The sequence below is a fragment of the Neofelis nebulosa genome, chromosome 4 (genome assembly GCF_028018385.1).
Source record: "Neofelis nebulosa isolate mNeoNeb1 chromosome 4, mNeoNeb1.pri, whole genome shotgun sequence".
Taxonomy (NCBI): Eukaryota; Metazoa; Chordata; class Mammalia; order Carnivora; family Felidae; genus Neofelis; species Neofelis nebulosa.
In genome coordinates, this window is record NC_080785.1 from 13,552,136 (window position 1) to 13,576,917 (window position 24,782).

The following is a 24,782-nucleotide window of genomic DNA, read 5'->3' on the forward strand; positions in this document are numbered from 1 at the left end:
CAGTTTGTGGGTTCAAGCCTTCATCAGGCTCTGTGCTGACAGTGCAGAGCCTGCTTGGGGATTCTCCCTCTCTTCCTCTCTCTCTCTCTCTCTCTCTCTCTCTGAATCTCAGACGCGCTCACGCACACTCTCTCTCTCAAAATAACTAAACTTAAAAAGAATAAGTTTTAAATGATTTTTTTCTAAAAGCCTTCAAAGTCTTTTTAAATTCACCTTTCCAACTAAATGAGAGCAGCACCTAAGAATGAAAAAAAAATTTTTTTCCCTTATAGTTTTTTAAAATTTATACACCTTATTATTTAGAGCAGTTTTCAAGTCCAGAGTAAAAATGAGCACAAAACACAGAGAATTTCCACGGACGCTTTGCCCTGCTAAATGCACACACAGCCTCCCCCACTCTCAACGTCCTGCACCAGCACAGGACCCTTGTTATGATAAATCAACACAAACATGTGATTATTAACCAAAGTCCCATGGATTCCTCACACCTGAATGCCCACAATGTCTTCACACAACCCTTCCAGGCCAGCCAGACCAGGTCACAGACTGTCATGGGACACAGGAGGGACCTAACTAGTCATTCCTGTCCCTAGCACAACCCCCACCCCCTGGCCCATCTCCTCCATCAGGAAGACTGAGTGCTCTCTCTCTGTCAACCTCCAAAGACCTAGCTCAAGGTTCCCTCCTTCTGGAAAGGTCATTTCTGACTTCACAAGCCCACAGTGCTCTTGGCCGTCGTGGAACATCCTGTGACAGAGAAGGCTCGATCATTGCCATCGCAACAGCAGGGGCTGTCCCCACACAGGGAAGACTTACGTGAGAGTGGGAATTCTGGGATTTTTATTAAACTGCAGCTAGACACGTTGCCTAAGCATCAGGCAGCTTTACAGTTACAGCTCATTAACTGCTGTTTCTCCATTACAAATTAATCATATTGCTAGATGAGTACTGAGCCTTCTTCCAATTCCACACAATCCAACTAGCTGCCTGATAGTCCAGGATTCCCCCCACCCCTGAGGAAAAGGGAGGATGTGACAAATCACAAACTGAGCTACCCTTTGCAAGCTGCGGGATTGAGAAAAACCGTGGCCTTCTTCACTTGCGCATTGGGAGGAATGAGTTGGTTGCCAAACACCTAAAAAGGAAAGAAGAAAAGTTTTAAGCAAATGTCTCTTTATTCAGTTAGCGATGACATATATTCTTTCAGTCCAAAGGCATTTACTTCCAGGAGACACAGTATCTACTCTGGGGGAAAAAATGTTCTTTCAGGATTTCATACTGACAAAAACACTGTGGGCAATAACAAAGTCTACCATTATTTAATGACAATCACCTAAATTCTATAAGAAAAAAAACCCTGCTTCATCTACTAGAGGTAAGTAACTTTTCTGTTCTCCATAGGATACGGGCAGGTTTATTATAAACACATAATCAGCAAGGCCACAGTCGATCAGAAGGGAAGTTTAACCCATTTGTCCTCAGTTTTCAGAGTATAATCTTTTTCTCCTTCAATTTATTACTAAAGCGTACTCATAAAGAACCTATGTGTGACCAATTAATGTTCATACTTTCAAAGCGCCTGGGTGGCTGAATTAGTTAAGCATCTGACTTCAGCTCAGGTCATGACCTCGTGGTTCATGGGTTCGAGCCCCGCGTCAGGCACTGTGCTGACCGCTCAGAGCCTGGAGCCTGCTTTAGATTCTGTGTCTTCTCTCTCTGCCCCTCCCCTGCTCATGCTCTGTCTCTCTCTCTCTCTCTCTCAAAAACAAACATATACATATAGAAAATAAACCTAATAGTCTATTGCCTCCTCCTCTTTGTGACCTTGTATAACTTGATAGCCAAATAGCATTAACTAGCAAGGAAAAGAAAGACGACACTTACTAAGCACCCAGTATTTGCCTCTGTCCTACACATTATTCTTGGTTCTCAGAAACTAAGGAGGTATTAAATGTCCCCATTTTAATAGTTGAGAAAACCACGATTCAGAAAGATTAAGTCATATAGTTAATAAATCACAAGCTTAGAATTTACATGTGACTCCAAAGCCCAAACTTCTTCTGTCAGCTCTAAAAAGCAGACAAAGGAGGTGGCGGCACTCAGAAGCATGCAGAACCGGATGCACAGAACCAAGCCGGGAACAAAGGTGAGCTGGCGCTCTCCCACCTGGGCTGGAAAAGACCATCACCAGAAGGAGTGAGTAGGAAAGCTCCAGAGCCAAGCTTTCAGGTCTTTGATTGTGGAGAGCAGGTCTGGGCCAAGGAGGCAGACTTCAAGTGTACAAGCACAAAGTCAGGAGAAAAATGAAAGTTACACCAAGAGTTTTATTAAGTGACTCTAAATCCACTGAGTCCCTGACAGTCCTGGGGAGAGCTGTTCTCACCACGCACAGTCTTTTAAAACAAAACAAAGCAAAACAAAACACTTTCTGAATGCTTCTGAAAGACCTACCATGTGTTTGTAAAAAGTTTCTGGTGTGTTCTAATTTCTTCTGTTTTCAGTTTCGTTGAATTCAACCTTAAAATTTCACTGCCAAATCTCCCAACATTGTAATGTGTTCTTTCTCTAGCCATATCTTTTCTGGAATGTGGCCAGAAGTCATTTAATTAACTAGTTTCTCTGGCCTACCAGATTGCAGATCTACAGTTCCAGATGATTCTCCCGTGTCCTGGTTTCCTAGTCTCTCCAGTTCTTACCTACCTCCAGTCTCAGGTTTACAGTGGGCTAAGGAGCTCATGTGAAGCTACAGTAAGTTGAGTTTACGGGAGATTAAAAAAAAAATTATTTCAAGAATTTAGACTGTAAAAGGAAGGACATGAACACAAAGAGTAATGAGAGTAGGCTCTAAGGATGAATTCACTTCCGTCTGCCAGATGGAAGGAGGTCCATGGGTGCTGAGAAGTAAAGAACTAGAGCCGTGGGAAGAGGTAAATATGAGGGAGCAAATGGCTAGGGGAGCAGTCTCTGAGAAAGGAAGAGCCGGCACTCAGAACAGAGGTGGACGCATTTTCCTTAAACAAGAAAGAGAGGACCCTATAACCACTCTTCCTTAGGGAGAAACAAAGAAGTCCATCCTCTCCCAAGAAGATTTTCCAGTTGCTAATGGAAAATTAGCTTGGGGTGGGAAACACCTCGAATTTAATACTGAAATTTATTTGAAATTTATGTATGTATGTATATATATATATATATATATATATATATATTTTTTTTTTTTTTTTTTTTTAGAGAGAGTGTGTGTGAGTGGGGGGGAGGGAGGGGGAGGGAGGGGGAGGGAGGGGGAGGGAGGGAGAGGGAGGGAGAGGGAGGGAGACGGAGGGAGACGGAGGGAGACGGAGGGAGACGGAGGGAGACGGAGGGAGACGGAGGGAGACGGAGGGAGACGGAGGGAGAGGGAGGGAGACGGAGGGAGACGGAGGGAGACGGAGGGAGACGGAGGGAGACGGAGGGAGACGGAGGGAGACGGAGGGAGACGGAGGATCTCAAGCAGGGTTCGCACTCATCATGGAGCCCAACATGGGGCTTGACCCCACGACCCTGGGATCATGACCTGAGCCAAAATCAAGAGTCAGACGCTCAACCGACTATGCCACCCAGGCGTCCCTTGAATCGATTTTCAAAACAGCAGAGCCATAGGAGATAAAAACAAACAACATAAGTAATCAAATTCTTAACCACAGATTTAGAACAGTTAGATAATCACCAAAGAGAAAAATTTATTAATAGTATCTATTGTCATTGTCATCTATGAAAACATTTCAGTAACAAATATGAGGCTTGCCACCACATCTTCTACTAAATACATCATACCTTTGTCGTTTTTTACTTCATGTTTCCTTTTTGGTATTTCTGATATCATAAGCTTAAATGACATACAACAAAAAGGCAACTCAGGAACTCATGGAATTTCACCTGCAAAGTATAATGTACAAACTTGGAGGGGATGGAAGAACAAAAACATGGTCTTGAACTTGAAAGGATTTTTTTTTTAATGTTTTTTATTTTTGAGAGAAAGAGAGAGAGACACAGAGTGCGAGTGGGGAGGGTCAGAGAGAGAGAGAGGGAGACACAGAATCCGAAGCAGGCTCCAGGGTCTGAGCTGGCAGCACAGAGCCTGACGTAGGGCTTGAACTCTCAAACGTTGAGATCAGACCTGAGCCGAAGTCGGATGCTTAACTGACTAAGCCACCCAGGCACCCCATTCAACTTGAAAGGATTTCTAATTCAACCATAACTAATGCAGCCAGATAGAGGAATATTTAAGTGCAGTATCACAGGCCTGGGAGAACCACACACACATGGTATGAATCAACTGTGCTAAACAGGCTTTAAAAATATGAATCAACAGTTTTAAGAAGATTTGACTTCGAGGGGCAATACCTGCTCTGAACGGACATCCTTGGGGGTTATTTGGAGCAGGGGAGATTCAGGGCTTAGTCTGATCTTCAAGGACAACCACAGACATGAACAAACTCCCCGAGCTCCAACCAGCCCACTTAATGCACTCTTAGGTCGAATCCAGAAGTAAGCATGTCTAAAGGGGTGGGCGTTAGAACTGCTCTTCACCAGATGGCTAACTTCCTCCAGCTCTCTTCAGAGCTGGCTCTCAGCCTGACTCATCCGGATAGTAGGAAAATCTCTCCAAACCACACCGAGGCAAGGCACCGCGCAGGTCCCCTGGAAGAGCCGGGGTGTTCTGCGCAGTGGAGATAAAGCGGGTTTTCACTTTAGCACATTAAGTGACATTACCTGAGCTTCTTGGCAGGCGGCTCTCCTTAGCAGGTTATCACTATCAAAGCAAACAAAGAGAATGAACATTAGCTTTAGCAAGCAGGTTAAGATCCAAACAAGTAAAACTGGCTTTTTCAAGTATTTAAAAAAAGAAAGTACAACCCTTCCCTATAAAATACCCAGGTGAAAGTTTCTAAAAGACCTGTAACAAAGCACAGGCACTTGTGAAAAGTACTTTCCCTGAATGAAATCCTGTGTTAAGTATTTACATAATGGTAGACAAAATACCACTCCCTCCAGGATGTCCACATCCTAATCCCCAGAACCTGAAAATATGTCACCTTACTTAGGTGGCAAAGGGGCTTTAACAGATGTGATTAAGTTTAGGATCTAGAGATGGGAAGATGATCCTGGTTTTATGCAGGGGAGCCTAATCTAATCTAATCACGGGGGTCCCTAAAAGTTCCTGCCTGTGATCAGCAGCAAAGGGGACTATGGAAAAATTGTCAGAAAGGTGCAAGTTTGCTGGCCCTGAGGATGGGAGGAGGCCGCCAATTAGCGAATGGAGGTACCTTCTAGAAGCTGGAAAGGCAAGGAAATGGCTTCTCCCCTAGAGCCTCCAGAAGGAGCGCGGTTCTTATGGACACCTTGATTTTAGCCCAGTGAGACCCGTGTTGGACTTCCAACCCCAAGCACTGGAAGATGATAAATTCTTGCCATGTTAAGTCACTAGGTTTGCAGTAGTTTGTTAGCCCGGCATGAGAAGATTAAAGCACCTATCCTGTACTTTCATTATCCAGTGGAAATTACTCAGGTCATTCTCCAGAAATAAATTTGATGTTTAGTTGCTGCTGCTACTGTTTTATCTGAATCTCTTATTTTTTATATCCCTGTCAGGCACTCAATTATATCACAAGTGGAAAATTCTGGCATGAGGTGAAATTTTGGCTTGCAAAAATGAAAACATTCTGTCAGAAAAATGTTTGTCTATTTAACATAAAAGGTTCCTAAAATGTGTCTATGCCATTTATACTATAAGAGCATTTTAAATGGCTGACTGCCTACCAGACCCCAGGTCTTCTTGTAAGAGTCTATCCTAATGCATGTTGATGGCGCTAAGATAGTAATTTGAACCTGGTTAACCACAGTTAAAAACACTAATAAACAATTTATAGGAAAGAACTGAAAGGAGAAAAGGGTTCTTTCACTTAAATTATTTCTAAAAAAATAAAAAAAATACTCTTTTTAGACCATTCTCATAACATTGGAGACTTTGAATTTTGCATTTTAAAAAAAAAATTTTTTTAACGTTTATTTATTTTTGAGACAGAGAGAGACAGAACATGAACAGGGGAGGGGCAGAGAGAGAGGGAGACACAGAATCTGAAACGGGCTCCAGGCTCTGAACTGTCAGCACAGACCCCGACGCGGGGCTCGAACTCACGGACCGTGAGATCATGACCTGAGCCGAAGTCGGACGCTTAACTGACTGAGCCACCCAGGCACCCCAAATTTTGCATTTTTACAGTCATTCAAAACCTAATTTTGAGTTAAGGTTAAACTAAAAGAAATTAAACAACCTTTCACTTTTTGCCATAGCTGCAGTCAAAGGCTACTCAATGATTTTTCTTCCACAGCCAGGCTGGAGAACCACCCCAGATTTCACAGAGCAGTCAACTTTCAGAAGAAAGCACTGTGTGAGGGAAGCACCCATGCCGCCCATCTGTGGGCTTTTATAAAGCACAACACCACTTAATTTGAAGGGATATGTGTCCCCCTATGTTTACTGCAGCATTATTTACAACAGACAAGACGCGAAAGCAACCCAGTGTGCATCGACAGATGAATGGATACAGAAGATGTGGTATATAAATACAATGGAATATTATTCAGCCATAAAAAGAATGAAATCCTGCCATTTGCGAGGACATGGATGGAGCTAGAGAGTATAATGCTAAACAAAATAAGTCAGAGAAAGACAAATAACATGATTTCACTCATAGGTAGAACATAAGAAAGAAACAAAGGGGAAAAAAAAAAAAAAAGAGACAAACCAAAAAAGAGACTCTAACTAAAGAGAGCAAACTGGTGGTTATGAGAGGGGAGGTGGGGGGCGGGTAAAAGAGGTGATGGGGAATAAAGAGTACATTTATCATGATGAGATCGCTTCTTGGCCTTTTGGCTAAGATCAAGTATATGATGAGGAGCACCGGGCGATGTCTGGAACTGCTGCATCACTATATTGTGCACCTGAAACTAATATAACCCCATATGTTAACAATACTGGAATTTTCGTTTAATTAAAAGTGCTCCCCATCTGAAACCTAAGAACAATGTGCTATTAAAATTAAAATGACACTCAAAAGTGCAGGCTGCTCTACAACAAACATTTTAGGGGGGCTAACCCTTTGTGAAATCTAGACCACAGGCACCTTTTACTGCCAGGCTCAGTCCCCACTTGCTTGGGTGACCATTCCCTCCTACCCTGTGGCAAAAGGTCGCTGCATAAGCTTCTCTCCTCTCCCCCACCAGAGATTCATAAATATTCATGTTTTGCTCTTCTACCCAAAAGCTCTCCATCAACTGCTCTCAGTGAATCGTCCTAACAGCAACAATTATATATGTCATTTAAACACGCGAGTGCGCGCGATTAGGGAAATTCAAGGCACCAAGTAGTAAAATATTTAAAAGTAATTAACATGACAACACCACTTTATAGTTGACTTGACACCTCACATCCACGACTTCCATACCGTGACAAGGTAAAAATACTAAACCCTTGGTAACCAATAGATCACCAAAGAAAACTGGGTTCCTTGCAGCAACCTGAGCATTTGTCACTGGATCCCCTGGACTGGGCTCATCCTCAATCCAGCTTCCACACTGCCCTGGGGGGACCACTACCACCACGCAGAACTATGCTCCTCCAAACACCCACTTTAATGTATTTTTCCTATAGAATTACCTGTGCCTCCAGTCTTTTATACGACAGATACATCCTACGGATTACTCTCTACAAGGCCTCTGTACTGCTATAAAAGCTGCCTACCTGCCTGTATGTCCCCATCCCTTTCCCCCAGCTGGCTCCCCTCCTAGCAGGGGCATGCCCTTGAACGTGCCAGGCTCCTCTGGGTCATTACTAGATACCATCCGCCTTACTGTATTTCAGCCACATGGATTCCTGCAGACCTAGGTAAGAAGAGAATGACCCCAAATACAGACAAGAGGATGGGTAGCACCTTGGATCATTTTTTTCCCCAAATTCTTTTTCACTAGAAGTAAAATTTTGAATGTTAACTTGTGATTAAGTAGATGATTAAAGACCTCAGTTCTCTTGAGCTTGCTAATACTACTTGATTTATCAGAGCACTATTCAAAATCAAAAGACTTTTTTATAATTAATTCCCTGGATTTTAATGTGCCAGATGGAATATGCTGTCAATGCCACCTGTGAGAAAGCTAGAAAATGTACCAATTTAGATGCTACAAAAGAAAAATCTCATTATAATCACCATTTTTTTTAATATCAAAAATGGTATTAACTATCTTGATCTTGCTCTCTGAACCAAGCTGTTTCTAAAAATCACACATCCTCAAAGAAAAAATGATTTCTCCCATTGATATATCCTGATGATCTATAACCAGCTCTGAAAACCATTTCAAAAAAGAAAATCCAAAAATGTTTCAGGAAAGGCAGCTTTGTTGGAATAAAAGAGAAAATAACTTAAAATTCATACAGCGACTTCCATGTGTCAGATATTATAGCAGCTGTTCTCACAAACCTTTAATCTTTGTAATGACCTTGCAAGACAGGCATTATATTCTCATTTTATGTAGGAAGTTGAGGCTCAGAGCAGGAACTGACTTGCCCGAGACCACCACGTGACTAAATGATACAGCTGGCATTCCAACCCATGCCAACTTGACCCTAAAATGCATGCTTTAAAGCTTTCTCTTAGCCTCAGAGAATCGTGAATGGGCAATACTCATTCATCTATCTACTTCATAGCACATTCACTCAGTTAACCACATTACCTCCTAATCTCACTGAACTTTTAAAATTTACATTCATATAATGTTTTTAGTAAGTTCAAGTACAATAAAGTTCCCAAAAGCAGCAGGTGAAATAGTCATTGAACACAAAGTGTTCGGTACGATACAATGAACCACATTTGGTCCTGACCTGAAATAGCTCTTGGCAAGTATTAGTGATAAAGTAAAAGATCGGCTTCTTGATAAATGATATGCCAGGCGCTGCGCAGATGTCCTGGATATACTAGTGAATAAACCCAGCCCTCCCCTCATGAAGTTTACAGATTCGAAGGGAAGAAAGACAATTTGACAGGCAATCGTAAGGTGACGTGACTTTTATGTGCTCCGTAAAAGGGGCGCATTTAGGAATACCTAATCGAGTCTTGAGGGAATTAGAGAAGGCTTTTTATAGGAAGCGGCCCTCAAGTGTACATTTAGGGGAGAAATAAAAAGTAGCAAGGCAAAAATAGGGAGGAGAACGCAAAGGAAACAGCATGTACAAGCCTGAGAGCGTGAGGCAGGGCCAATATGGGAAAGTGGAAGTTCAGGACAGCTGGAGGCCGGCCTGCCGTGGGAGGAGCCACGGAAGAGGGGGGGAGGCACAGGCCAGACTGCCACGGCCCTTTTAAGCTATTTAAGGAATCAGGGCTTTACCCTTAGGTCATAAGAAACTTTTTTTTTTTTATTTTTTAATGTTTATTTATTTTTGAGACAGAGAGAGACAGAGCATGAACGGGGGAGGGTCAGAGAGAGAGCGAGACACAGAATCTGAAACAGGCTCCAGGCTCTGAGCTGTCAGCACAGAGCCTGACGCGGGGCTCGAACTCACGGACCATGAGATCATGACCTGAGCCGAAGTCGGATGCTTAACCGACTGAGCCACCCAGGCGCCCCAAAACTTTTAAAAGGTGTTAGGAAGATACAGGATGTGGCCAGAGTGACGTGTTAGGAGGACCATTCCAGCTGCAGTGTGAAGTCAGCCAGCCATGGTTGAAGGAAAGACTGGAGCCAGGGAGACCTGGGAGGGTTCTCCAGGAATGCAAGAGAGCCAGGACGACAGGATGACCCACGGGAACCAGGATCCAGGAGAGGACAGAGGCAGCAGATGTTTTGGAAGCAAACCCAAGGGCTGGCCTGTGGGGAAGAAAGGGAAGGCAGGGGTCCAAGGCAGTGTCCACACTGTTGCACTGAGCCATCGGTGGAAGGCGGTACCACTCAGAAGTGGGCTGTGGTAGGGGACACGGGTTTAGGAGGGTAGAAGCTGGGCTTAGTTCTGGATTTGTCGATCGGAGATAGGGGTGAGTCCAGGTGGAGGTGTCCAAGGGACAGCTGGAAATACACGTGTGGAATTCCAACAGTAATCTTGACTAAAGATACATGTGGTAATGGAGGGATGAGAGCGGATCGGATGGTCTACGTGAGAAGGTGAGAAGCAGAAGCAGCCGAAGAGATGCCCTGAGCCCTGGGACAGATGACAGAGAACGCCGGATGAATCTCACGTACACAGACTGTACCTCATTTGAAAGCCAAAGGAAAAATGCAGTGGGTAACTGATGAAAGAAGTTAAGAACCACTTCCTTATCTCCCGTCGTGCTCTTGATGCTGCAAAAACCACACGCTTTTGCTTTTCCTAAAACAAACAGTGAACATTCCCCCCTGCAAGGATCTGATCCCTCTATCCCTCATCTCTTTTAAAAACTAGAAAGGCCACACCCGATGCCACCCACACCCTTAGCCCACCACACACAAAACTGCTGGTCTCCCCTTTCTTCCTTCACTATAACTGCCTTGAATTCATGGGTAATTCACCATTTTCTCATTTTCTCTTCTGCACACAGCACCTCTTGTAGATAAAAGGTACTCAATAAATAACTGTTCAATAAATAAGTGGCAAATGTTTCATCAGGAGAGACTGACTCACTGTGCTCACAGGCAGACTTTGTCCCGCAGAAAAAACTGAAGGTGATTCTTTGTATGAGTGTTTGGGATTCTTGAAGCCACAGACCCACCTGAGATAGCTCTTCTCTGTAATTACCACCAAAGGGCAAGAGAAGAAATCACCGTGGTACAGTTGAGGATGAAAAGTTAGAACGGTCATGGAAACCTGACCAGATCAAGAACCGTGTGTGTGCGCGCGTGCTTGGGGGAGTGGGTAAAAGAACTAGTTAAATGAGGAACTAGAAAGCTAAATGAAGAACTCCTTCTGGTATACTAAGAAGCATCCTAAGAACCGTCCCAGTGGCTGAGTCTGTTATCAGAGAAATTCTAGATTGCTCGTGGATCAAAAATCTGAAGGTGAAGCTAAAACCCTGTCACACATACACATACACACACACACACACACACACGTACCATATATAAATTCCAAGTCCATGCTCTTTCTAATACATCATGCGGTCTCCCAAGAGAACTGAAGTTTAGCACAATTTAACATGTAGTCATATCAAAAAGGGGTCCCTGAAGGGGTGCCTGGATGGCTCAGTCATTTAACCAAGCAGCCATTTAACCAAGCTCAGGTCATGATCTTGCAGTTCGTGAGTTCGAGCCCCAGGTCGGGCTCTGTGCTAGACAGCTCAGAGCCTGGAGCCTGTTTCAGATTCTGCATCTCCCTCTCTCTCTCTCTGAACCTCCCCAGCTTGTGCTTGCTCGCTCGTTCTCTCTCTCTCTTAAAAAGAAATAAACGTTAAAAAGAAATCATTTTTTAAAAGGTCCCTAAAGATCTATCTGCTCAGTACTAAAATGCAGGTCCTTTGACAGAAATCAGAAGCTTCTGGATTAGGAAATGAAAAAAACCTGCTGATGTCACTCTGCCTGAGGCTTTAAAAGAATACAAACATGCCTGCTACCACAGGAAATGGGATGTTCACAATTTATTCTGAGCCATAAATGTTTTACTTATTACTTTAGGACTGCAAAGTAAGATAAGTTGTAATTTCAATAACAACTTTGCATGTTAACAAAAAAATCATATTGATCTATCCAATTTCCCAAAAACAGATATTTCCCACTACAGTCTAGAAGCAAACTGTATAGCAATTTCTACCACCAGCTTTTCCCCTGGTGCATGCAACCCAGTTTCTGTTTTACACAAAACAGATTTCAAGTTTAGATGTTTACAGCAACTACTTCAACTCACCCAAGCCTACTCGAGTAATTAAGCATGATATTGCCAGGGGCGGTGAGCACTGGTTGTTCATCGAACAGCCTGGATGGAGTGGAGATGGAAGGAGAGACAGAAAAAACCATAGAGAAGGGATTCTCTTATGTGCACAGCAGGGAGCTTTGTCAAGCACACATCGCCCCCACCCGAACAGATAATGGCAGCGGCAGTGATCAGTGTCACCCGTGAGAAAATGGTGATCATCTCTGCCCAAGGGAAAGACTGGTCACCAAGCGGGAAGACATGCATTGTGTTCGAGAAGAACACTCGAAGATCTATTCTGGGCCTAAAGAAGGCTCACTCGGAGAGACGTAAATGGGGAACGTGATGGGTTACAAACTCTAGGAGAACGATAAAAACATTTATGACTTTGAGAAGGATTTTAGGGCCTTCTGGTCTGGTCTTCCCGTTTAACCAGAGAATGATGTCCCTTCTGGTTCTCCAGGCCTCCCCATGATGTGCTACCTGCGACTTCAGAAATTTGTATCTTCTTATGTCTCCCAATCATAATGAGATAAAGAAGTTCCCTAATGTGAAAGTATCAAGCGTCAAGAAGAATTACTACTGCTAAGCATACATTGAGTGGTGACTGTCTTCATTTTAATGACCCTTAGAATGCACAAAAGAAGAAAGAAAATAAGGAGGCAGGCAGGCAATCGCTGGCATTAAAATTCTGTCACCCCTGGTGCTGTCGGTGAGGTTTAGCAAAGGAAGAAGGAAGCTAAAGTCTACCATCAACTGTAAAGGACAAGGGTTCTGGGCTAGTGACAAGGATACACCAAACTTGGGTTCAGGAGCTCTGAGGTCAAATAGTGGTATATTTGGACTTCTTTCCCTGGTGGTATATTTAACAATGCAAGGATCAACATTTCCAATAACACTATAATGAAAGCCAAGGGCATTTTCCCCAGACTGTATTTACTAAAACAGGAAGGGGGAGTGGGGAGAGCCCCAGTCACTCAAGTCCACAGTGAACAAGAATGGATAACCCAGCACTGAAATTAAAAATCTAGTGGAAATAGCTACTCTTGTCAGTTTTACACAAGGTACCCTTATCTACTGCTGTATTAAAAGGCAAGAGAGAAAACGTTACAGAGAGGTTATGTCAGCTATTCGAAAAGATACTGTAGGCCGAGTCCCTTCTTCCCTTCCTCCTACCCTCCGAGTTGTGCTCTATAAACCACATGCATAAAGGGGTATTCAGCCTGGGCTCTGGAATACAGGACAGACCTTCTGACCTATAAACTCATCAACTATTGTCAGTATTTGTGCTGTTTCGTGACATACAATATTGGAGATGTCAGTTACCACCTACAGAGGGGTTAGTTTAGCCTGAGCTTCGACTGTTCTCTCTGCAGTGCTTGGAGCAGCTAATACCACTGATAGAAATATCACTAAAAATGATGTGAAATCAATAAAACAAAACATAACTTAAATATATCTCCTGCCCTTCCATCTCAGTCCTCTCCACCCCACCCCACCCCCCCACCAATAAACATATGGGAAAGAATAATACAGATTTTTTTAGAAAAGAAGAAATCTGTTTTCTAAATAAAATGACAAAAGAGCTAAAAGGAGAGGGAATATAATTAAACTTCATTGCACTTAAAAAAAAAAAAAAGTTCCCTATTCCCTATCAAATCTGGGCTGACAAGCATGTTATTTAATTGCCCATAAATGAGCTTCTTTAAATAGCACCTATTAATACCCCAAACTTCAGCATCAGCCTGCACAGAGAGAGAGAGAGAGAACCCTGAAATGGCTGAAAAGCAAAACAAACTGCTTTTTTAAAACCACAACAAAACGTGAAATGAGGAAAAGCCAGGAGGGGAAAAATCCCTCGCTACCTTCGGCCCGTGCTGGACCAGCCAGGCCTGGGACCACCGACTGCAAAGGCAGAGGCTAATCTCAATGGATGTCAAGGTAAAACATCTGCTTTCTCAGAACCCCAGAGATCCGGAACAAAATGAAGCCCAAGACATTACTAAAACCATAATGTGTACCCAAAGAAATAATACAGGTCTAGTCAAGTGTGGCGCATGCATAATTTACCCCTGGAATCTAACACATTTCCCCCTGGATCTGCTGTCAGAGTCTCTAACCCAACATAGCTTAAAGGGAAGAGAATAATACCTCCTCCTTAAACCAATTCTCCCTGGCGACTTGCCTCTTTCTGTATCACCAATTATCCTAGTCTTAAAACCAAAAAATGACTTACCTTCCTCTCCTTCAACCAAACAGCCAGTCCATCATCGAATGACAATAAGAACTAGCATTTACCAAGGGGAAGCTAGGAGACGGGCACAGTAGCAGGTACTAGGAAATGCATCATCTCACTTAATCCTTACAACTAACCTGCAAAGCAGATCTCATTATCGCCATTACCCCAGAAGGTGACTGGGGTGCAGAAGTTGAATGGATTAAGTACTTGATAAAGGTCGCAGCTAGTAAATAGCAAAACGCAAACCAACCAGCAGTCTACCTGCCTACAGTGCTCATGCTCAGGTATTACGTTATCACAGCCTTATTCCACCCATTTATTTTCCTACTCCCAATGCCATCACTGTGGTCTGGCTTCTCTTAGCTTCTATGATGAAATACCCTCCCAAACCACACGCCCTCCCCCTCCAACGTATCTTGCCCAAGGGTGCTGGACTAAGCTTCCTGAGTGCCACTTTGCTCATGACATGCTCCTCTCCTTAAACATCTTCACTGTATCTCCACTGTTCACCAAATACTACAAACTGCCTACAAAGACTTCCATAATTGAACTTTTTCTCCTATTCTACCAAAAAAAAAAAACAAAAAAACAAAAAAAAAAAAACTGTAGTCTATAGTGAAGTCAAATTCTTTGCTAATCTCCAAAAATACACTGCATTTCCAGTTTCTGCCTATGCTCAAGGCATTAACATCACCTAGCACACTGTCCCATTCACCGCAAGGCCCAACTCCAAACACATCTTTGTTATGAGGCTTTCTCTGATAAGGATGGAAAAGCCAGAAGACGAAGTGCTATTTCTGATGGAGAGCTTTTTTGTGCCTGGCCCTATTCTAAGAAAATCGGCATGACAACCCAAAGAAACGGGTTCCACTAGACAGAGAATTGAAGTTAGAGTTTAGAGAGAATTGAAGCACAGCGAGGTTTCATAGCTGGGCAGATGGAAAGCCGACATTTGAACCCGTATGGTCACTCCTCTTAACCACGTGGTTCTAGTAACTCTAAGAAGCCACGGTCTTCACTTTCTAATGGGTGGACTCAGCTGACTGCCTCCGAATCCACTGATCCGCCAAAAGCAGGACAACCCTACACCACATACTTCCTGACACGATACGGGAAGAAATCCACAACACGTGTATGAAGCATGCTTGCCCTAAAAATTAAACCTGAATCTAATTCTGCCTCGGGAGCCGTGATCCTCAATCTCAGTATACACACAAATCCCCTGGGGACCTGGTTAAATGCACATTCTGACTCAGCACGTCTGGGTTGGGTCCTGAGACTCTGCGTTTCTAATCCATTCCCAGGAGGAACTGCGCTGCAGGAGCACGGCCCACGCGTTGGACAGCAGCAAAGCTCTAGCACCTGGGTCTGATCGCCAGTTTATAAGACACAGGAGAGACAGGGGAACAGATTAAATGACTCAGGGCTGAGACTACAGTGAGGAGAATAAGGCATTCACCTCAGGTGCAAAATTCACGCCAAAAAAACCACAATGGAGACAATTAATAATTCTAAAAATCAAAATGAATGCCAAAGACCCATGATGAACACAGTATCACGGTTTGAAATAAACACAGAACCAACATCACCGATTTTTCTCCTTGCCTCAGGCCCCCACAGGACTCTGCGCAGCACTGAATGGTATAACTTATCCACCAAATCTCGATTATGAAAAACTCTCCAGGGAAAAGGCAGACCTGCCTGGTTTTGAAAATAAATAAATACTTTAGAAGAAGGAGGGGGTTATAGTTCGAGAGGCTTTAGAAATAGATACTAAATGCAATGTGTCAAAACTTGTTTTGACATTGATTTGAACAAACCATAAAACAAAGAATGGGGGGATAGGAGGGAAAATATAAACAGGCTGGATATGAGAAGACATAAAAGAATTTCAGGATTGTTAGGTTCATAATAATGCCATTGTGATCTTTTAAGTTCTTACTCATTAAAGACAAGGTACCGAAGTATAAATGATAGAAGCTAGAATTTCTGAAAATCTGCATCAAAATATTCCAGAGGGGGGAAAAAAAAAAAGTAGAGAAATGAAATGAGATCAGTAAAATGTTGGTATTTATTGAGGCAGGGTGAGAACACATGGGGATTATACTATTCTGATTTTTATATGACTAAAATATCCATAATAAAAAAACTTTAATCTTTTCTTAGGCACCCCTGACATTTACTTTGTACCTTCAAACAGGACCCAGCACAGAGCGCCTCATGCATTCATAATAAAAGTAACTGCTCTTTTAATTTGTGCCAGCAGCTGTGATTATATCGCCTAAGTGTCACAATAAGGTTGTCAGATGTTATACGGATGAATAAGGAGAAGTTTAACAAGGTTGAATAATCTGCCCAAAGTCACTCACCCAGCAAGTGGCACACACAAGGCTTGGACCCAACTAGCTCAGAAGCCCAGACTTAAAGCACTACGTTAAAGTATCTGTCTTCTGTCCTATGGAGTCTATGACAGATGACAATCTTCAGTTTACGGCTCTTCATTTCTCCCCGGCTCCCTTAGATACAGGAGCCATTTCCAGAGGTTAAGGTAAGGACTACCTGGTTTGGAATCAGGGCTCTCCCACTTTTTAGCTGTGTGACCTTGGGCAAAATACTTCATCTTGCTCTCCCTTGGTTTCCGCCTCCTTCTAGGGTTATTAATCTCACACTAGTAGGAGATGAATAACCATCTCAAAGTTGTTCAGAGGATAAAATGAGTTAATAAACATAAAGTGCTTAGAATCACGTCTGGTATATGACAAGCCCTGATTGAGTGTGAGTGATTATCATCATTACTATTACCAAGTTCTCGATAAAACTGAATGACACTCAACACACCCCTCGTGCCAACTTAAAACCACTTATTTTTACTTCTTCTAAGCAATTCTGGCCACAGAACTTGAAAGGTGAGCTCCCACCCGTGCTGGTGAAAGCTGATGATACAGTCATCAAGATTAACCTTTCTATATTCGGAGGGAAAAAAACTCCAATATTAATAAAAACCTAGGGACACACGGCCCAGGACCATTGCTTAGCTTCGCATTTGCTTTGCAAGTTTCACGTTCAGGGATTCATAGTGTCAATGGGACTTTAAAATCCCCAAGAAAGTATCAAGAGTTCTGGCTGAGAGCCTAGACGCCCCACTGAAATGAATGGCGGGAGCCCTGGGTCACAGGCCAAGGTGGGTGACTGAACCAGTGCCGGAGCACGGAGCCAAAGGACGGAGCTGAGCACGAGGAGCCAGAACAGAGGAAGAGCAGGGCTACCGTTGACTGCGGAGCCAGGAAAGGAAGTTCAGAACCTGTGCCAAGGCTCGCCAACAAAATCACAGGGAGAGAAACCAGACCCAGGACGAGCAAGCACGAGATCCCCAGAGATGAAAGCAACAATGGGAGCTGAAATCAGATGCATGATGGTCCAGACCAAGCCAACTGTAACTGCTTACGCCCCGCCTCGTCTGGGGTTATGTTCTGTCGTAAAACCACACTTTCCAAGCTGTCCTGTTCCACGTAAAGTGAAATAATAAGGCTGAGATCTTATTAGACCATCTGGCAGATCCTGGTCTTCCTTCCCCACCGGTTGTCTCTCAAATCATTCACTGCCAGTTACCAGAAGTAATTCATGTTAACTCCCAACGTACTGAACATCAAATTTACTCACAATTACTAGCATTTGTTGAACCTCATGTCTATCAGGCACGACGCTAACAGCTTTATGGTTCCTCACTCAATCCTTCAATGACCCAGTGAGGCACTCTTATCATCCCACTGTACAGGGGGACCTAAGGTTTAGGGAGCCCGAGGTCACACTGCTAGGAAGTGTCAGTTCTGCCTGACTCCGGAGACAACTTTAAGACTACACTGCCTCCTCTCCCCCGCACTTTTTATTAGCAGATTCTGTGCTACTGAAGGGTGAGGAACAAGAGAGGGACTGTTGCAGGGAACTGCCGACAGGATGAACTGAAGAACCTGGAGCATAATCGCCCCCAGGGAGCCCAGAAAGCCTAGAAAGAGCAGTTGAAGAGGAATGAGCAATACTTAAATTCGCTTCACTTTCAGCAAACAGGGTCATTTCCTCCTCTTCAATTGCTCTTGCTGAGTCCTGAGAGCAGCCCCCACTGCTCCTGCTCCGGTGGACTCCAGCAACCGGCTGTGGGGAAATTATGCAGAGGGAAAAATATCACAGGTTTTCTTCCTTGAAACTGAGAGGAAGGGAGACTAAAAGGGGAAGGCACTCCTGAGGAAGAAAACTTACAAGCACATTAACAATGGAAAAGAGCCTGCAAAAAAATGATACCTGGGTCAAAAGGCAAATTAAGGGCAGCAACCAAAAATGGAACAGATCAAGAGGAACATATGCAACTTCTTCCAAATCTGTTGCAGAAAAAACTTTTCCTTAGAAAAACCATGACCATTATTAAAATCTCAAAATCAACATTAAAATACAGTCAACTGTTATTACTGGCACATGAATCCTTCATCAGGAAATTGTTTTTCTTTCAAAGGGAAGAAAAAAGTCAAATACATATAATAAAACAATTTGTCTGGGGTTTTTTTAATGTTTATTTTTGAGAGACAGAGACAGAGAGAGAACATGCATACATGTGCAAGCAGGGGAGGGGCAGACAGAGGGAGAGAGAGATTCCCAAGGTTCTACTGTGTTGGCCCACAGCCCAACACGGGGCTAAATCCCACGGATTTTGAGATCGTGACCTGAGCCCAAATTAAGAGTCAGACACCTAAACGACTAATCCACGCAGGTGGACCACAATTTGTATTTTCTAAAATGAGTAATGCAAAATATTATGTTCACCAGTCTCAGAAATCAAAATCAAGGAATTTACAATTCTCTAAGTATAAAATATTAACCATTATAATATGCTTACCTTCTTACTATTGAGCAATATAAAGGAGTGAACTATAGATAAATGCAATAGCACAGATGAATCTCAAAGCCACTGTGCTGAGAGGAAGAAGCCTTTCAAAAAAAGAATACATCTTATTCCATGTACATAAAGTTTGGAACAGGGGGGAAAAAATCAATCTATGGTGGGGGAGAAAAGAATCAGTCTATGGTGGGGGGAAAAAAAATCAGCAGGACAGTTACCTCTGGGGGCAGGGGACAGAGATTGACCATGAAGGGACATGAGGAAAACACACAGAGTGATGGCAACATTTTGTATTGTGCTAGGAATCTCGGTGATACACGTATATGCACCTGACAAAAACTCAGTGCACGTACACCTAAGATCCGTACATTCCAGGGGCACCTGGGTGGCTCAGTTGGTTAAGTGTTTGACTTCAGCTCAGGTCATGATCCCAAGGTTCGTGGGTTCAAGTCCCTCATCCGGCTCTGTGCTGACAGCTCAGAGCCTGGAGTCTACTTCAGATTCTGTGTCTCTCTCTGCCCCTCCCCTGCTCATGCTCTGTCTCTCTCAAAAATAAACAAACATTAAAGAAAATTTTAAAAAAATATCTGTACATTCCATTTTACACAAATTCTATAACTAAAAAACCACCATAAGCAAATACTAATTTGCCTATAACCGAATTACTGATAAGCATCTTCAGGTATTTAGGTGGTAGTACAGACCTCTACAAATTATTTTGAAATGCATCAAAAAGTGAGACAGAGAGGGATGGACAAATGGAGAGATAGGTGATAAGGCAAATACAGTAAAATCTAGACTCCAAGTAATAGGCAGGTGTTTATTGTAAAATGCTTTCAATTTTGTGGTATGTTTGAACATGTTCAGAGAATTTAGGAAAATCAACTCATCTACTTATTAAGGAAGCTAAAAAGGGAAAGGCAGAGGGAAGGGCAAGAACAGGGAGCAAAAGGGGAGTCAGACAAAGGTATCAACAAAGACAGCTACAGAGCACAGAGGAACCAATGACACTGTGGAGGTTTTGAAATAGGTGTCTTGGTCCCTGGCAGTGTGTCCGGTTTTCACCACGGATGTATAGTGCATGCTAACAAACGTGTTCTAAGGGTTTTATTCCATTGGAGCAGTTAAAACTACAACAGGAACATTACGGAAGAGTTCTGATAAAGTTACACGAAAGGCAGTGAAAAGGTAGTGTCATTAATAAAGTACTTATACACAGAAGTGAGCATTGCTCTCCAAAGTCATCATCAGCAAAGAAAGGACATGGGATTTCGGGTAGGATTTACCTGGGTCCAAATCCCACAAGCTACTAATCTACCTGAGCCTCAACTTCCTAATTTCGGGTATGGAAATCTTCTTACCCCTCTCACAAGACAATTCTGAGGATTCGACGAGACCACACACACGGAAGTGACTAGCCTGGCACGGGGTTAAAAGTAATTCCTCAACACATTGTTTTGAATAATGAATAATTGAGCAACTGTGGTTTTTCTTTCCTCTTAATCTGAGAATGCCACCTCTGTGACATTTTTGAGTTAATGACCAGGTGAATAAAAGTCCAGTGTTTGTGGGGAGAGGGAAAAGAACACACACAAAGAAGGGTAGCAGAAAACAGGCCTTCTTTTAGGGACCGCTGGAACACAGGCCGAGCTGAGGGGCCATGGAGGTGGGACGAGAAGGGACCAGGAAAAGACTGGAGAGGAAGACAAGGGCAGGGTCACCAAGGGCCTTCTGTGCCGGATTAAAGAAGTGGGTCTCTGCACTCTAAGCACTGGAGAGCCATTTACAGGCTGTCTGCTGAGGAGGATCATGATCAGAGTTCTCTTTTGGAAAGCATGTTCTGATGGCTGATCCCAGGGTAGAACTCCAGGACCACTTATGTGCAGACAATGTCAAGAGAATCAAGGTAAAGACTAGAAAAATAGGACTCCAAAATTGATACACCATACTTACAAACAGTAGTGTGGTTATGACCATCTAACCAGTGTGTGGAATAAAAAGAGGAACCCAGGAGAGTCCAGCATGTAAGGGATGAGCAGAGAAAGACACCCTACAGGTAACTAAAAGAGAGACAAAGAGAAACAAATGTGGTCGATACGGACTGAAAAGTATCCATTGAACTTGACAACTATGGGGCTATTGATGACCTTGTCAAGAGCAGGTTCAATCAAAAGATGAAATAGAAATCAATTTTACTAGGTTTACTCTAAAGTGAAGGTAGAGACTGAAGATGTGGGATATGCTTCCAGGATGGCATCAATGGGGGGCACCTAGGTGGCTCAGTTGGTTAAGCATCTGACGCTTGGTTTTGGCTCAGGTCATGGTCTCATAGTTCATGGGATCGAGCCCTGTGTCAGGCTCAGTGCTGACAGTGTGGAGCCAGCTTGGGATTCTCTCTCTCCCTCTCATTCTGCCCCTCCCCCAAGTGCTCACACGTTTTCTCTAACATAAAAAAATAAACTTAAGGGGCGCCTGGGTGGCTCGGTCGGTTTAGCGTCTGACTTCGGCTCAGGTCATGATCTCACGGTCCGTGAGTTCGAGCCCTGCGTCGGGCTCTGTGCTGACAGCTCAGAGCCTGGAGCCTGTTTCGGATTCTGTGTCTCCCTCTCTCTCTGCTCCTCCCCTGTTCATGCTCTGTCTCTCTCTGTCTCAAAAATAAATAAACGTTAAAAAAAAAAATTAAAAAAAAAATAAATAAATAAATAAACTTAAAAAAAGAATGGCATAAATGAAAGAAGACAGAGCAGTAAATAAATGGAAGTACACAGTTGAGGAACAATATGTTTAAGCCACAGGGGTTCAACAAGTAGGAGGAAAAAGCAGGAAGGATGAGATTTAAAGATGAAGTGAGGGAGAGGATAACCCATGAGAAAGAACAGAATTTAGATCAGCGTTGGAGGGACTGGCCTTGGACAGGATGATAGAGACCTCACCCAAGGAGACAGAAAGGAAGAACATAAGTGTGTGTGCAGTGGGGCAGGGAAGAAATAATGTTCGAGACTTGGAGGAAAGGTAGCTGGCTGGGGAAGGAGGGAGGGGAGAGTGCTCCAGGGGGGAACAAGATGTGTGAAGGCCCTCCCAGGAGCCCTGAGATAAAACTTCAAGGAAAGTGAACTTCTTCCAAAGTGACCTGAGAGTTCTATAGACTAAGGTGTAGATGTGGCAGGGCTGGAGATGTGCACACACAACACCAAGTCAGGTCGAGTCGAATCCAAAAGCAATAGCAACCCGCACTTCTTTAAACATCACTCTGGCAGTGGAGTGCAAATTAGATACAAACCAGGCAGGAGTAGAGGCAAGAACAGTTAGGATGTATTTAGTAAAAATCCAGGCAAGAGGGGCATCTGGGTGGCTCAGTCAGTTGAGCGTCTACTTCGGCTCAGGTCATGATCTCACAGCTCGGCTCGTGAGTTCAAGCCCCACATCAGGCTCTGTGCTGACAGCTCATAGCCTGGAGCCTGCTTCAGCTTCTGTGTCTCCCCTCTCTCTGTTCCTCCCCTGCTTACACCCTGTCTGTCTGTCTGTCTGTCTCTCTCTCTCTCTTTCTCTCTCTCTCAAAAACTAAACAGAATCCAGGCAAGAGATGATGGTACTGTGGTGGCGACAGCAGAGCTGGCAAAAGAAATCAAATACGTTCCGAGATTTAGAAAAGGCAAAATCGCTTAGAATGTACAGCCTGAATGTAGCAAAGGAGAATGAAGGACAGATGGGGGATGAGGTTCACATCTCTAGTTTGGGAGGTTAGATAGATGGTGAGTGGTACCAATCACTGAGAAGGGCAGGTGTGGCCAGCGAGCTTTTGCTCTTCAGCCAGCCGAGCTTGAGGCATCTATCTGTGAAGCATGCAAGCAGACGCGTTAAGGAAGCAGGTGAGTGCACATACAGGTCTGGAGCCGCGAAGAGGTCTTTAGGGCAACAAACCTGGGACTGGTCTACAAACAGCTGGAAACTGCAGGCATTGAGTAGATGAGATTGAGTAGATGAGATTACGTAGAGAGAGGACGTAATGTGGCAGGGCCCGAAGGAACCGCTTCCCTAATGTATGAGTGGAGAGGAGGAGTCAACGAGGAGGAGGTGGAATAGCCAGACGCAGATGAGCAAAAACAGAAAGCAATGAAAAAATTATTTCAAGGACAGTAACTGTGTCTAAAGCTGAGCTGTCAAAAAGAATGAGAAGTAAAATTGGTGAGAATAATTCTAACAAAGACTGCATGGGATATAGAATGAGTAGGAGGTAGGGAAGAAGACAAAATCTACTCCAACAGCTTAACTGTGAAAAGGAGGAGGAACGAGGGATAGAAAAGGCCAGGGAGGGCACCTGGGTGACTCCGTCGGTTGGGCGTCCACCTCTTGATTTCAGCTCCAGTCACGATCCCAGGGTCATGGGATTGAGTCCTGAGTCGGGCTCCATGCTGTGAATAAGGGAGGGAGGGCTGCCTGCCTCTGGCTGAATGGAGTCAAGAGAGGGCCCTCAGGGTGTCCGTAGGGGCTCCCAGGTGGGTACATAGCAACAAGGCCGTGGGTGGAGTGCCAGCCAAGCCATGAGCAAGGGACAGGGAAAAGAAGAGGGCATTCCCCAGACACAAGCACCCCTGAGCCCGGCAGGAGCAGGCTGGAGACAAGACCAGCTCTGAGCACCGTCCTAGGTGAAACATCCTCTCAGAGAGGGGCAGCTGGGGCTGTCAGATGTCAGCTCATGATCCCAGGGTGATGGGATAGAGCCTTGTCAGGCTCTGTGCTGAGCATGGAGTCTGCTTGAGATTCTCCCTCTCCTTCTGCCCAGCCCCTGCATGCACATGCTCTCGCTCTCTCTCAAAGAAAAAAAGAAAAAGCCAGGAGGACTCGTGAAAAGTGCAGCTGAGAAGTGTGTGACAGGCGCATCAAGAAATCGAGGGAAAAAGTGAAGAAAGCAGCAAAGAGTGATGGATCTGGAAGAAACTGGAGGCTCTCAGGGACAAGAAGTCTTGGTAATATTAAAAAATACGAGTAAGGTTGGGAAACGTGGAATAATAGAAGACTGAGAGGCTGCGATACTGAAGTTCCAGATTTCAGAAGAAGAACAGGGGCAAGCAGTGAGAAGGTCTCAGCCACGGAGGTTTGGGGGGACCCAGAAGAAGGCGGAGCAGCAGTGAAAGTCCTGGAAGTAGACGAAGTCAGGAAAGGAAGGCCAGGCTGGTACACGGGTCACGTGCATATATACTCGGGGTACACCAGAAGGTAACAAGACTCGGCAGGAAAAGGACACTGGTCAACCAGGCACTGAAGCCTACAACTAACATAAGTGAGATCCCAGAAAGCCAGAAGGTTTACAGTTGTAGGATATAGCCCGATATTCTGAGCCTCAAAGTAAAAGAGACTTGTATAAGAAGATGGAAGACGAACTGTTTGAAACAGGTACTGAGGAGCTAAGAGATGTCAACCCCACCTTACAACCCATTTGAAGGGGCAAGGCAGCTCCTACTCAAGAGAGCCGCAGAGAAGATTTTCTCAGGAAAAAAGCAGATTAATATAAAGGACGAAAGTGAAGATTGCTATATGAAAAGGCTGAGGATATATAGGGGTGCCTGGGTGGCTCAGTCAGTTAAGTGCCCGACTTCGGCTCAGGTCATTACCTTGCTGTTCAGAGATCGAGCCTCATATCAGGCTCTGTGCTGACAGCTCAGAGCCTGGAGCCTGTTTCAGATTCTGTGTCTCCCACTCCCTGTCCCTCCCCAACTCATGTGCACAGGTGCTCTCTCTCTCTCAAAAAT

The 24,782-nt window shown here is 44.0% G+C and overlaps 1 protein-coding gene across 3 annotated transcripts in view; it reads right to left on the bottom strand.

The window, feature by feature from the left end:
- AGK (acylglycerol kinase) overlaps positions 1–24,782 on the bottom strand; it is an 83,468-nt gene that overhangs the window by 50,697 nt on the left and 7,989 nt on the right. For all 3 annotated transcript variants that reach the window (XM_058724063.1, XM_058724065.1, XM_058724064.1), the window contains exons 3-4: positions 4,750–4,789; positions 1,056–1,135 (exon numbers count right to left, since the gene is read on the bottom strand). In XM_058724063.1, coding sequence (XP_058580046.1) covers positions 1,056–1,135; positions 4,750–4,789 — 120 coding nt within the window. The remainder of the gene's footprint in view (positions 1–1,055; positions 1,136–4,749; positions 4,790–24,782) is intronic.